Source organism: Cryptomeria japonica, chromosome 6 (assembly GCF_030272615.1).
Source record: "Cryptomeria japonica chromosome 6, Sugi_1.0, whole genome shotgun sequence".
In the NCBI taxonomy this organism is placed as follows: Eukaryota; Viridiplantae; Streptophyta; class Pinopsida; order Cupressales; family Cupressaceae; genus Cryptomeria; species Cryptomeria japonica.
This window is the reverse complement of record NC_081410.1, coordinates 505,668,894-505,683,014: the sequence shown is the minus strand read 5'-3', so window position 1 is coordinate 505,683,014 and position 14,121 is coordinate 505,668,894. Positions and strand designations below refer to the sequence as shown.

Below are 14,121 nucleotides of genomic sequence, written 5' to 3'. Positions count from 1 at the left end.
TAGCTGAAATATCAATTTAATCATAAGATATCTTAAATATGTTTGGAGAAGCTCAACCATACGAGAGCTAGGATAAGGTGACTTGATAAGGTGCCTTAGAGATCCTCTACCCTAGGCCCAAGACTGGATATACCATCCCTCTTGGCCTCATGTGGTCCGGGTCATCCATATGAGGTGGTGTACATAGTGAGGTGTCCTATAACTGTTCCCCTTCATCTTGCCATCCATTTCCCACTTCCTATGATTGGACTTCTTGGTATATTAATTCGCCATGATAGAGGGATGAGGAGTATTCACAATGGGGTGCCCCGGAAGTGCATCCCTTCTAAGCCCAAAGGCAGTACCCCTTGTAACCCCTTGGCCTCATGGGACCATTTGGTCACCACCAAGAGGTGCTGTACCTAGAAGAGTACCTCATTGCTGTTCCCCTCCTTGTAATCCCTCATTACCCCTACCATGGTTGGAAAACAGAATATATATATAGAACCTCTTATATTATGTCACGTATTCTATATATCTATATCAGTCATAAGCAACAACATAATATTAGTCAGCAATGAACAGATAGAAATAATATTCATTATTCTATATCATGAAGTCATAAGCAACACATCATTAATCAGCAAGTACTCATTAAACTATGCATAGGGAACTCATACCACAGACCACAATATATGTTCGAGTCTGCTGTATACTCAATTAATTATTTATGTCCAAATCTGATCTCCTTCTCTGATTTAGGTCTGCTCCTAAATCTGCTTTTAATGCCTTAATATTTTATTCCATCTTTCCTCCTGCCCTTCCTTTAAATGATTTCTCCTTTATACTTTATTGGTGGAAGAGTCACCGCTTTTCATAGGAATTGAGGCACCACCTTCCATAACCATTAAGTTACCACTTTTCATAGGAATGGAGGCACCGCCTTTCATAACCATAAGTTACCACTTTTCAGAGGAATTGATCTTGCTGATTAATTTTAATCATCTCTGATGTTGTTTTGTCTCTACTTGACCATTTCTGAATCCCTGATGACATAAATGCTCGTTATATTTTATCTCTTCTACATGACCTTAAGCCCCAAGGCTTTAAGAAAAATATCTTCAAGTTGCACTGAACCCTAAAATTTGGTTTCTATTTGAAAATAAAGTGTAAAGCTCCTTGAAAAGTCTCTCACAAATAGGTGCTTTCAAAATAGTACTAAAATTATGTGTTAGTGTTAGCAAATTCACCTACTGTTGCAAGATAACTTAGGGTTGAATTTGGTATAAACTTTGTTCAATGATATGTTGATGCGTATGACCTTAAGAAGTCAAGCACTGCCCAAAGTAGATCTTTGAATGTAAAATTGTTACTTCTCAAGCTACATAAATATGGTTACATACTTACATCTCACTGGTGTTTGAAAGCCTTTTCCAATGAAAGAGAAACCGATGTTTTCTGATACCTTTAATGCAGTAAATCTGAATATTATTGAGCTTAGTATTAGGGCATTAAAACTTCTTCAAAGTACTTCAGCAAATGAATTTGAACATGCAAACTAGCTAGTCTCAGACTCAGAGTCACAGAGGTATATAAAAGCTAAATACAGGTCTGCTCATAATAGATTGTAACATTTGAAATAATGCATAAGCATTGAGAAATCTTAAAAAATTGCAGCAGAACTAACTGAAATTACATTGAGCAAAAGTAAACTCAATGGAACTACATTAAGACATAACATCATTTAAATAATTAGCTTTGGAAACTGGGAATCTAAACTCTATTTACTGTCCACCTAAATTCAAGAAATTCGTCTTTAATTCTTGAATGGGTTCATCATATAGTTATTAAATGATTGACATGTGTCAGTGGATTGTTTCATTTTTCAATGTTCATACTTTTTTTATCTATTCGAATGCTCTCATTGTATAAGGTATACCATTTATGTTAGATTTGGGAGAAAGTTACCATTTTGTTCTTTTAAAGAGCTTTTAAGCATGTTTGCGGTTTGAGCATCAACGTTAGATGGATCCTTTCCATAAAAACAATTCCTGGAAGATTGACTTTTGAGATCATAAGTTGGATGGCTATTTAGTCTCATCATTTTTCAATATACCTCATTGTATGCTTTTGGTGGCCATGTCAAAGGAAATCGGGTTTGCAAATTTACTTGGAAGGAATATTTAATCTGACCTTTTAGTTTACAGGTGTGCGAATCGCTAACTACAGGTCCTTTTCATGCAGTAGATATTGCTAGAGAGGTATGTCTGAAGTTCTAATTGTATTTTGTAATAAACTGTTTAATTGTATGTTAGATTTGAATCTTTTTGGAAACATACGTTGGGAAATTCAGATAATTTTTGTGTGAAGCACAAGAAGAAAAGTAAATGTATGCTCTCACAGAAAATGATATTGCATTTTTCATCTACCTGAAACTTGTTTGCTACAGGCCATAAAGGGAGGAGCAGCTGCTGTGATAGCTGTTGGAGGTGATGGCACCCTTCATGAGGTCTACATTTTTATATATGCTTGAGAGCACTCAATGTTGGCTTTTTTTGCACTCAATTGACTTAAGAAATAGAAATATGGTATAATGATAATTCCTTTGTGATGCTTGAACTTCCACAGACAGGAACAGAAAGCACTAAAAGTTGCATGAAGTAATTTTTTTATTTACATTAATATTATAGTCATAGTAGTTGATAAAAAGATCTACATCTTTGTTGTGGTGATTTAATCAATTCATAATCGAATGGAAATCACTAAGACTTGGTATATGTAGCATAATAACATATATATTTCTCGGTTTATTGCGATTGTTGCCCATAATTTTTTTTTATGTGAAATACAAACCCTGAGAAATGGGATAAACATAGAAAGGATAAGTTACCCCAAAAGTGGGACAAACATAGAAAGGAAACACAATGTCATTTTTTGATATGAAACCAGAGCGTGACCCCATGAAGTGACAGTGAGGAAAAGCCATTCTAGTTTATGAATAAACCTATGGTCAATACATCCTAGGTGTATTGAGTATGGGAGATGAGTTTATGCATTCTGTGGAATAAAAGCAGAAATCCATTGTTCTGTTGCCAGTTAAAAAAGAAGCTGGTTGGTGTCAGTTGTACTATAATTTTTTTAATTTTGTAAGGGAGGGTTGGTAGTAGAAAGACACATTTCTTCTGAGAGCTTGGAGGCTGTACAAATGTGTCAATAAATTGCATTTTATGATAAATGGGATGACACAGTTGCTTCTAATTAAATTATACCACATGGATTTACTAAAAGCAGTGATTTGTATCTTTGGAACAAAAAAGTTGAAATTATCTTCAAGGAACAAGATGCTATACTTCGAATACATTGAGAATACTCATAGTGTCATGCCCCCAATTATGAATTCAATAAATTAAAATGTAATAAGTAAATATTCATTATCATAACAACGTAATTAGAAACAAACATAATAATAAATAAATTCAGAAAATATATTCAATAAAAATTATATATAAAAAAATTGCATTCATCCTGATCGGTGATCTGCAAAATAAATAAAGTTAATTATTGAAGCAAATACTAACTGGACTGCAGGTGTCAGAGATTGTCCCCGCAACAGTAGACAATGATAATCAGCCTTTAGTGTTTATAGGCAGCGATTACTCTAAAACAGGTCACGTCTCTTAACTAAGGCATTACCAATCGTTGTCTCTTAACTAATCAATGTCTCTTAACAAAACATAATGAGACATGATCCCTATAACAATTCAAATTATTATGAAGTGATGCGATTACCATATTGAAGGGATGTAGAGGCATAAAGAAATGTCTCTAGAATACAACCAATCCTTTCGGTCAGCAAGATACAAGGGCTGGAAGCATCGAAGGGGATCATTGAACAGTATCGAATAAAAGGCATAGAGGAAATCTGGCCTTTGGTCTGAACCAAAACTGGAGATTATCTTGGTTTGTAAATATAATTCTTGCCTTGGACAGAGGACTGGTATGCTGTTCTAATCTGAGCGATAACTCTCTTTATTATCATATTTTCTTCAATAAGTATTTAAGCCATAGAAACAAGACTCGGACTCGGTGCGGACTTGGCAAAGTGAAAAACCGAAGAAATTTAGAGATTTTTAAGGATTTCAAACTTGTTTCATGCACCCTTTATTAAACAAACCTTAAATACTCAATAACTTCATCAAATAGAAGCTAATTTGTTCACATACACAAGTATACATTGATCACGTTAGTATAAACGCAAATTGTAGCTGAAGGAAATAGCAAACATAGATATATAAATAGTGTCAAATGTAAAAATATTACAAAACTCATGGAATATGAAATCCATGACATCAAATGTTCCACACATAATCAAATGTAAAACAACTACAATTCTATGGCTCAGAGGAGCTTGGGTCCTTCCTACGAAGGTGTCTAAGGTAGGTCTTGGATGCTTCAGCAGCCATACTCTTTGCCCGTGACTCCATTCTACCCTCACCAACATCAGCTATGTTTGTCTCTAGGTCTGGCTTTGGCTTTGCTCGTGCTCTAACCTCCTCCTTTGCCATGGCTACAACCTCAATCTCTCTATCTACTTGGTCGATCCAATCTAAGTCCTCATCACTAAAGATAGGATTTGTAGCCTCACTGATTCACTTAGATTCTGGATCAACCTCCTCTAGCGTGATCGGGGTGGTGTCATGGTCCATAACCTGTTTCTGTCTAAGACGAAGGTTGTAATGAACAAAGACTAGATCATTCAACCTCTCCACAGATAGTCTATTGCGCCTCTTGGAGTGTATGTGCTCAAACATACTCCAATTGTGCTCAAAACCGGAAGCTCTGCATGGTTGGCTCAAAATACGAATGGCTATCCACTGAAGATTTGGTGTTTTAGGACCAAATATTTGCCACCACCTATCTGAGATGAGACAAAGAAAAAAGAATCAGCCTCATTTAGTAATTAATAATAAATTGAATAACATATAATTAAAATTATGCTCTTAATTTCTTAAAATATATAATTTACTTGGTTGCATTTTTGTCCGATTTTCTTTGCAAAGCTGACGAGAGAAGACCTCCCCTTCTACATTAGAAAAGGCCTCTAGCTCCTGAATTATACTGCTGCTAGGACCAGGCGACATTCACTCTATCACTGAGTAGAGCCCACTAAGAACCTCCTCATCTGTCTTGAAATCAGGGCGGAAATGGTATGCCGGATTGAGGTAATAAGCAGCTGCATGAAGGGGCTTGTGAAGTTGGATCTGCCATCTCCTATCAATGATATCCCAAATGGGACGATACTTACTCTCATCCCCTTCATAGGCAGATCTGATGCCCTTCTTGGCCCTATCCATGCCCTCGTATATGTAGCCCATTACGGGCTTCTCCCCATCAACAACACGTAGGAGAATTGCCAAGGGCTCAATGAACTGCAAATATTGTGAAACATTATCTAATATCAGCTAATGTAAGTGTGAAATTGTGAATGAAAATAAGCAAATAAAAGAAAAATACGAATAAAAATTAAAAGATAAAACATAATGTAGAATGCTTAAAAATTTTACCTTCACAATCTCAACACAAGGGGTCCAAAAGCCTGGCTCATAAAAAATGCAATCTACCCTTGTAGCACTCGTAGCATAGGATGAGGAAGTCCACTCCTCCCCAACAAACATATGTCTCAAAGCTGCCTTACTCCGAATCAAGGATTGCAGTGTGATGAAGTTGGTGGCAAATCTAGTGATTCTAGGACGAGCCAACTCCTTCTGTCCTGTGTATTGCCTCGTTAAGTTAAGGGCCCATGCATGATTGTATACAAATTTCCAAATATTTTTTGCCTTCTCTATACATGTCTTGATCTAGGAAATCTTTTCAATGTCCTCCAACATAAGGTCAATGCAATGGGCGACACATGGAGACCAAAATACAGATGGGTGCCTCTCCATCAAAAATTTACCTGCAACAACATAATTTGCTGCATTATCGATCACCACTTGTACTACATTCTCCTCACCCACTTCATATATGACCTCCTCTATAACCTCACATAGGTAAATGGCATTTCTGGGATGTGCAAAAGCATCAATGGACTTCAGGAACATGGTGCCACCTGAAATTTGAAAACAAAGCAAAGTCAGTGATCAATGATCATTCAGTAAGTCTTAAATAAAAAATGAAATACGAATCATTAAATAAAATTCAAGTTATTCAATCACCTGTAGAAGAAACACAAGAAAATTTAAGAGAGTTCAATTTCTCCTATCAGTCCAACCATCGGTCATGATGGTGCAACCCTTCTTCCATATTTCTCGCTGATCCTCTAATGTGGCTTTTACATTAGCCATCGTTTTTGTCAAAATTTGGCCACATAATTGGGAATCAGAAGGGGCTTTGAAACCTGCCCCACAAATAGCGATGGCATCAACCATGCTCTGCCAATAAGGAGACCTATCACAAATAAATTAAATAAATATAAATACTAGACCAAACAAACTAAAAATATAAAAAACTTAAAAACTAAAAACAATCAAATAAAAACTAAAATTAATTACCTGGCTGCGAAGAATGGAATATTACAATAAAACCAAAATCTTCCAATTGCACCTTTAGCCTTATCGTGTACCTCTTTGTTCCAACCCATGCTCTCAAGTGAAGGTTGGGCACCAGGAGTAATGCGTGGCTCAAAATATGAATCCATCCTAGATTTATGAATTCTAGGACCAATGCTTGCACTCCCACTACCACTGGCACTACCAGCAACAAAAGCAGTAAACCAACACTAGCACTTGCACTAGGACGATATGGAGGCATGGAAGAAGCCTCTCCAACACAACCAATGCTAGCCAACTCCTCCCTTTGCCTCTTATTTATTTCTTTTTGAGCCTCAAATGTCTCTGATTGTACTTGGCACTCACAAATAGCCTCAGGACGTGCTAGTGTGCAAGGCTCTGCATCATGGCCATGTATGCCGGCAAGGTGGTATTTCAATCTATTTATGCCTCCATGAAAGATTGTTTTGCAAAATTTACATTTTGCCTCTCCTCTTTTTTGCTCGGGAAAAGGTTCAGTATATTTCCAAGTTGGATCTTTTCTACCTGGGATTGTTCTACGAGGAGGAGTGGGACTAGATATTGTTTTCAAAAGTTGAAGGTTGCTGGAATAAGACACAATTACAAAAAAATGAATATTTGTGCGTTGTTAAATTATAAATTAATACAAAAAAAAATGTAATAGCAATGTTTTGATTTTGAAACAAAAATCAATGTAATAGAATTTGTATTCATTTTTTTTCAAAGAAATCAGCAAACCTACCATGTAGATTGTTTTTTTCATTTCAAAACATAAAAAAATTAGCAAACCCTACAATGTACATTTTTTTACATAGGAGGGTTTGCTGATTTCTTTAAGTTTTGAGAAAAAAAAAAAAAATCTACATGGTAGGGTTTGCTGGTTTCTTTGAAAGAAATGAATACATATTACAAATGTTAAAAAAAAAACAATGTAAATTTTGCTTATAAAACACCCAAAAAACCAAAAAAAATCAATCTTCCCTCATATAAGAAGGTTGAAATGAAATGCAATCTCTTTCCAATCCTCTCTAACAAGCTTTTGATGCACCAAATGCAAGTATTACATTGCCCCAATGTGATTTGTTGAAGAAATTTTACTCCTCCTTGCTGGTTGCCCTACTATGCTCTCTTCTTTTTCCTTACAATTCACTCTTCTCCTCCTATTTTTTCAATGGAATGAAATGAGATGCCTTTTACAACTTAGAATCAAATATAAATGAAAAAAAAACAATTTAAAACATTTTTTAATGTGTTTTTTTTTGGCTTTTTTAACTTTGCCGCCGGTTGAGTCTTGGAATCGGGACTCGTTGGGTCCGAGCCGAGTCATCGAGTCACCGAGTCCAAGGACTCAGCTAGACCACTCGCCCAGGGTCATTCGGCCCGTGACTCGCCGAGTCATGGCAAGTCTCGGAACTCTGGAATAGACTAATGATCCCTTCTCCCACAATATCTACTAGTGGTAAAATTAAACATATTCTTCCTATTTGTGTGAGCAAGGTGCTTGAATTGATCTCAAACATGTTATTTTGTTTTAACTGTGTCATCGGGATCCACATCTTTTACATCTGCATACGGGCTTGCTTCAATGATGGTAGAATGCTTGGTTGTTTACAAAGATTCCTCAGTTTACCTAAGACCAAAATTCTTGTACCTTGTCTTAGCCTCAAGAACTTGTCAAATTTGTTGGCTATCTTTGATTTTGTCTTTGTGAAGCTAGGTTTATTCCTTCAACTTTGGATTCCCTTCTAATAAAGATGCAGGATTTCCATCTTCAAGTTGGGTGTTGTTGCCATGTTGATGACTAATGGACAGAAAGTGGGACCTATGGGTAATGATGCTTGATTTGACACTACCACCAGGTGAAAGGAAACCTACTCTAATACCGCTTTGAATTTCATGGGCAATTCAGCAGAGAACATATTAAGTTATTGGAACTTAGGTGTGATAATAAAAAGCAATTAATTGCAAGAATTGTAACACAGATAATACTGGAATTATTACAAATGAATTGAGGATAAATGATGATAAAAATATACACAAAGATAACAATATACAAATAGTGAAAGGAATTTAAGAAGTGGCATGTGTGACTTCATCTCTGTGCACTCACCATTAATAAACCAGGTATGTCTCCACCTTAAAATGTTTTGTGCATGATCTCTTCAACTCTAGATCTTTAACTGATCAGAAAGGTTTTTTTCCCTTCCCAGGGAGCTACCTCCAGATAATACTATTTATAGCCAGGTACTCATCAATGATCCATCTCTTAACAATAGATCCGAGTTGAAAACATTACTGCAACTATATGCAAACAACACAACAATGAGACCTTGCTTCTTGACCAAAACGGAAAAGCTGCTACTTGAAAATGGCAACCCTGACTAGAGTTTCATTAAGGATGGATGAAAAGAAACAAAGACTGTGGACCCTGAAAAGCAAGGCTTCCACATTCAGATTTATTGGGGCTTTCCTTGGCCTAAAAACACTCAAAGCTTGAATCCAAACTTTTGGAACTCTTCTGGTTCAATTGATACTTTGATGATGCCAAAGGACTGCTTTTTGAGGATTTCCTCAATCAATGGGAGCAAGATATAATCTTGGAGGGAGGGCCATGGTTTCTGAATAAATCTGGTTTATTTATGAGTACTTGTCTTCTACCTTCAATCCCATAGAAGATCTGCCAAGCATTGTACCCATTTTGGTTTGATTGGCCTTCCTTCGAAGCAAGCACTAGCATGGGACTCTTTCTAGAAAATTGGATTTGTGGTAGGGAAATATGTGTTGGCTTCTGCACATTCAATCTAGTAACATTGAACTATGCATGTACTTGTGATAACTTGGACCTAGGCAAGTCATTACAAGAATGGATAATGACGTGGATGGCATTGAATGCAAGCAACCTATTGATCTCGTCCACAAGAAGAAGCAAATTTTAGAGAATGCATAGAAGAAAAGTGAAAACACAGTATGCATCTTCTACCCAACTTTCTCCAAACAACCCTTTTGATTTGCTCAAGAATACAACTACAGAAGCCATGGAAGCTGCTGCATATTTGCCACTCCAATCCACATATCCTTAAAGCATATCCCCACAAGGTCGGTTACAGAAATCCTTATCTCTAACATTGAATTTTTCAGCAAATACTTATTCAATTAACACTAGGAGCAAATACAAGTTATCCAACTCCCTTCTAAAGCCGGATCTCATTCCTGGCCACTTCAAATTCTTCGACTACACATTCACACTTCGTGTCAAGAAAAATGACAGATCACTTGGGGAGGCAAACATATATAGGAGGATCAGAATATACAAAAGTCAATAAGGAAGAAATTGTAGATATGAACTTATATAATTGTCACACATAATGCACTTTGGAATCATTGGGAGTAGGAAACAAAGTTGGATAGCTCAGAGCTACAAATGGATACTTTAGAGCCAACATGACAAAGGAACATTATCCTGGAATTTAATGCCTTTTCATCATAGATCTGATCAAATTTAAGCAGATAGACCTCCTTCTGTTGCAAGAAGCACAAAACCAAGCAAAGCAAATTAGTAAATTTTTTTGGGTTCTGGAGATCTAAACACACGATTCAATATTAGTTTCAAAACAATTAGTCCACTGGAATTTAACTGAATATCTAATGAAAAAATGTTGGATCTTCCAATGGAATTCACCTTGGTATTCAAGATATTTATTTGTACTGTCATCCTATTGTTAAGCATCAGATCTAGCTCCTTTTGCAGCATAAGGATCAGGTTTCTACTGCAGTCTACTTTGCCTGAACATTTGACTATAGAAGTTGACCTAAACATCATCTGCCACCTGAAAGAAAAAAAAGGTAGCACAAGGTTCAACTTCAGAACTGAAGAGGCTTTTCATCAATTAGGAACTTGAACATACACCCCATTAAGGAAAATAGATTTTTCTCAAGGTCAATGTACTCAGTCCGAGTGATAGAAGTGTGTTCAATACATTGCAGAAAAATTGGACAAAACCTTTTTAATTGAAGTCTAGATTAGAAATCATTATCAAATAGAATCCATAATCAACGAGACTGCTCTATGATCATTGGCTCATTATGATAACGATTGCAATCATATACTTTCAAGTAAGTTTAATGAACTTTTGTCTTCTCGTTTGGGCATATGTGGTTATCACACTTAGATTTCAAGCTTAACTTCACTCATCGGTGACAACTTAGTAGAATAATTTATTAAAAAGGTGTTATAAGTTGTGCACCAATTTGGACGTCTAGGCTTGGGGGTCTTTTTGCACATTGGATTATTATTTGTTTTTCAAAAAGGTCTTTGTAGAGGAAAAAGTGATTATTATTTTTTATTATTGCTATTTTCCCTCCAAAAAAAGTTATAAAAAGAGGATGAGAGGTCATTTGAAAGGTTAGCCATGAAATTGTATTTGCGTCTGCATATGGAGAAAACTTGTGTTCTCAAAATTTCTTGAGGATGAAAACCATAGAAACAGGACTTGGACTCGGCAAGGCCGACTCGACTCAGGACTCGGGCTTGGCAAAAAAAAACTCGGCTCAGACTCAACTGGACTCAACAAAGTGAAAAACTGAAGAAATTTAGAGATTTTTAAAGATTTAAAACTTGTTTCATGCACCCGTTATTAAATACACCTTAAAGACACAATAATATCATCAAATAGAAGCTATTTTGATTACATACACAAATATACATCAATCACATAAGCATAAACACAAATTGTAGCTGAAGGAAATAACAACCAGAGATATATAAATATTGTCAAATGTTTACAATATTACAAAACTCATGGAGTAAAAAATCCATATCATCATGATCAAATGTTCCATACAAATATCAAAAGTAAAAACAACTACAAGCCTATGGCTCAGAGGAGCTTGCATCCCTCCTACGAAGACGTCTAAGGTAGGTCCTGGATGATTCGGTAGCCATAGCCTCTGTCTGTGACACCATGCCACCCTCACCAACATCAGGTATATGAGTATCTATGTGTGCCTCTGGCTTTGCTGTCTCTGCTCCTCCTCTGCCATGGCTACAACCTTAGCCTCTCTATTTGCCTAGTTGACCCAATCAATGTCGTCGTCACTAAAGACAGGTTCTGTAGCCTTAGTGGTCCACTCGGCTTCAGGACCAACCTCCTCGAGAATGACAGGGGAGATGTCATTCTGTGCAATCCGTTTCTGTTTGAGGCAGAGATTGTAGTGAACAAATACAAGATCGTTCAACTTCTCCACATATAATCTATTACGCCTCTTGGAGTGTATTTGCTCAAACATACTCCAGTTGTGCTCACAACCAGATGCACTGCATGGTTGGCTCAAAATGCGAATGGCCAACTTCTGAATATTTGGTGTTTTTGGGCCAAAAAAGTTCCACCAATTATCTGAAATGAGAAAAATAAAAAAAATCAGTCCCACTCTCGACTCTCATTTAACAATATATAATAAAATTAAAATTATGCCTTAGAATGTATTTTTACTTGGCATCATAGTTGTCCTACTTTCTTTGCAGATAGGACGAGATAAGTTCTCCCCTTGAGCAGTAGAAAACAACTGTATCTCTCGCATAATTTCGATAGTACAATGAGCAGGTGCCATCCGCTCTATGATTGAGTACAGCCCACTAAGAACCTCCTCATCCGCCCTGAAAGTAGGGCGGAAATGGAATGTCGGATTAAGATAATATGCTGCTGCATGGATGGGCCTGTGACGCTGGTTATGCCATCTCTTATCAATGATATCCCAAATGGGACAATACCTACTACCCGCTTCAGTGGCAGGCTCTTTGAGAGACTCGATGAATTCTACCCGTAAGTCCAGTACCCCCCATGCCTCTACGCGGGAACGGAGAGGGGACCCGCAGCTACTAAATTAGGCAGGATCATTGCAGACCGGGGGTAGTCCATCTCCTCCATACACTGATCTGATGGCCTCCTTGGCCCTATCCATGCCCCCATATATGTAGCCCATTGCAAGCTTTTCTCCATCCGCAACTCGCATGAGAACCACCAAGGGCTTAATAAACTGCAAAATTGCAAATATTGTGTAATTTATGAAAATGAGCAAATAAGAGAAAATGATGAAGAAATTTTAAAACATAAACTTAAATTGTAGAATTTATAAAAAATTTACCTTCACAATCTCAGCACAAGGGGTCCAAAAGCCTCCCTCATCAAAAATGCAATCTGCCATATCTATCCTTGCAGCGGTAGCAGCATAGGATGAGGAAGCCCACTCCTCACTAACAATCATACGTCTCAAAGCCGCCTTACACCAAAGCATGGATTGTAATGTAATGAAGATAGTGGCAAATCTAGTGATTCCAAGATGAGCTAACTCCCTCTGCTCTGTGTATTGCCTCATAAGAGCTAACACCCATGAATGACTACGTACAAATTTGCCAACATTTTTTGCCCTTTCTACACATCTCTTAATCCATGGGAGTTTCCCAACATCTTCCAATATGAGGTCAATGCAATGCGCAGCACATGGAGACCAAAATATAGTGGGGTGCCTCCCCATCAAAAGTCTACTTGCAGCAACATAATTTGCTGCATTATCGGTGACTACCTGCACCACGTTCTCTTCACCCACGTCATTGTATCACCTCCTCTATTGCTTCACATAGGAATGTGGTGTTTTTGCAGTGTGCGGAGGCATCAATGGACTTGATGAAAACAATGCCCCTTGAAATTAAAAATTAAGCAAGATCAATGATCATTCAATAAATCATTAAATAAAAATTCAAAAAAAATTAATGACTAAATGAAATTAATATTAATCAATCACTTGCGGAAGAAACAAGAAAATTAAGGAGAGTTCTATTTCTCCTATCTGTCCAACCATCAGTCATGGTGGTGCAACCTGTCCTACTCCATATCTGGCGTTGATCTTGTAATTCACCCTTCACATCACGCACTATATCTGACAAAATTGGTCCCCTTAAATCAGATTCAGAAGGGGCTTTGAACCCTGCCCCACATATGGTAATGGCATCAACCATTTCCTGCCAATAAGGAGACTTGTCACAAATAAATTAAATGAGATAAGTATGTACTATGTACATCAAAAAATCAAAGAAAGAATCAAACTATAAATATTAAAACAATCAAACAAAAAATATTCACCTGGTTGCAAAGAATGGAATAGTGCAGTAGTACCAAAACCTGCCGACTGCCAATCTAGCGGCGTCATGGACCTCCTTGTTCCAACCCATGCTCTCAAGCGACGGTTGGGAGCCAGGAGTAGTGCGAGGCTCAAAGTAGGAATCCAGCCTAGATTTACGAATTCTAAGATCAATGCTAACCCTCCCACTACCACTGGCAGTGCCATGACCATGAGCACTAGTAGAAGCAATTTCACTAGCACTAGGACGATACTGAGGCATGGAAGAAGGTCTACACAACCAATGCCTGCCAAATCCTCCTTTTGCTTCTTCACCATTTCCTTTTTTTCTTCAAGTGCTTCAAGTTGCACATAGCACTCACGTGTAGCCTCTGCAGTTGCTAATGTGCATGGTTCGGCATCATGGCCACGTATGCCAGCAAGATGGTATTTTAATCTA

At 37.3% G+C, this 14,121-nt stretch overlaps 1 protein-coding gene across 3 annotated transcripts in view; it reads left to right on the top strand.

Moving 5' to 3' along the window:
• LOC131052756 (sphingoid long-chain bases kinase 2, mitochondrial) overlaps positions 1-14,121 on the top strand; it is a 66,462-nt gene that overhangs the window by 2,742 nt on the left and 49,599 nt on the right. For all 3 annotated transcript variants that reach the window (XR_009107502.1, XM_057987354.2, XM_057987355.2), the window contains exons 3-4: positions 2,187-2,240; positions 2,429-2,488. Coding sequence is in view for 2 of the 3 variants with exons in the window: in XM_057987354.2 (XP_057843337.1) it covers positions 2,187-2,240; positions 2,429-2,488 (114 nt within the window). In the remaining variant the exon portion in view is untranslated. The remainder of the gene's footprint in view (positions 1-2,186; positions 2,241-2,428; positions 2,489-14,121) is intronic.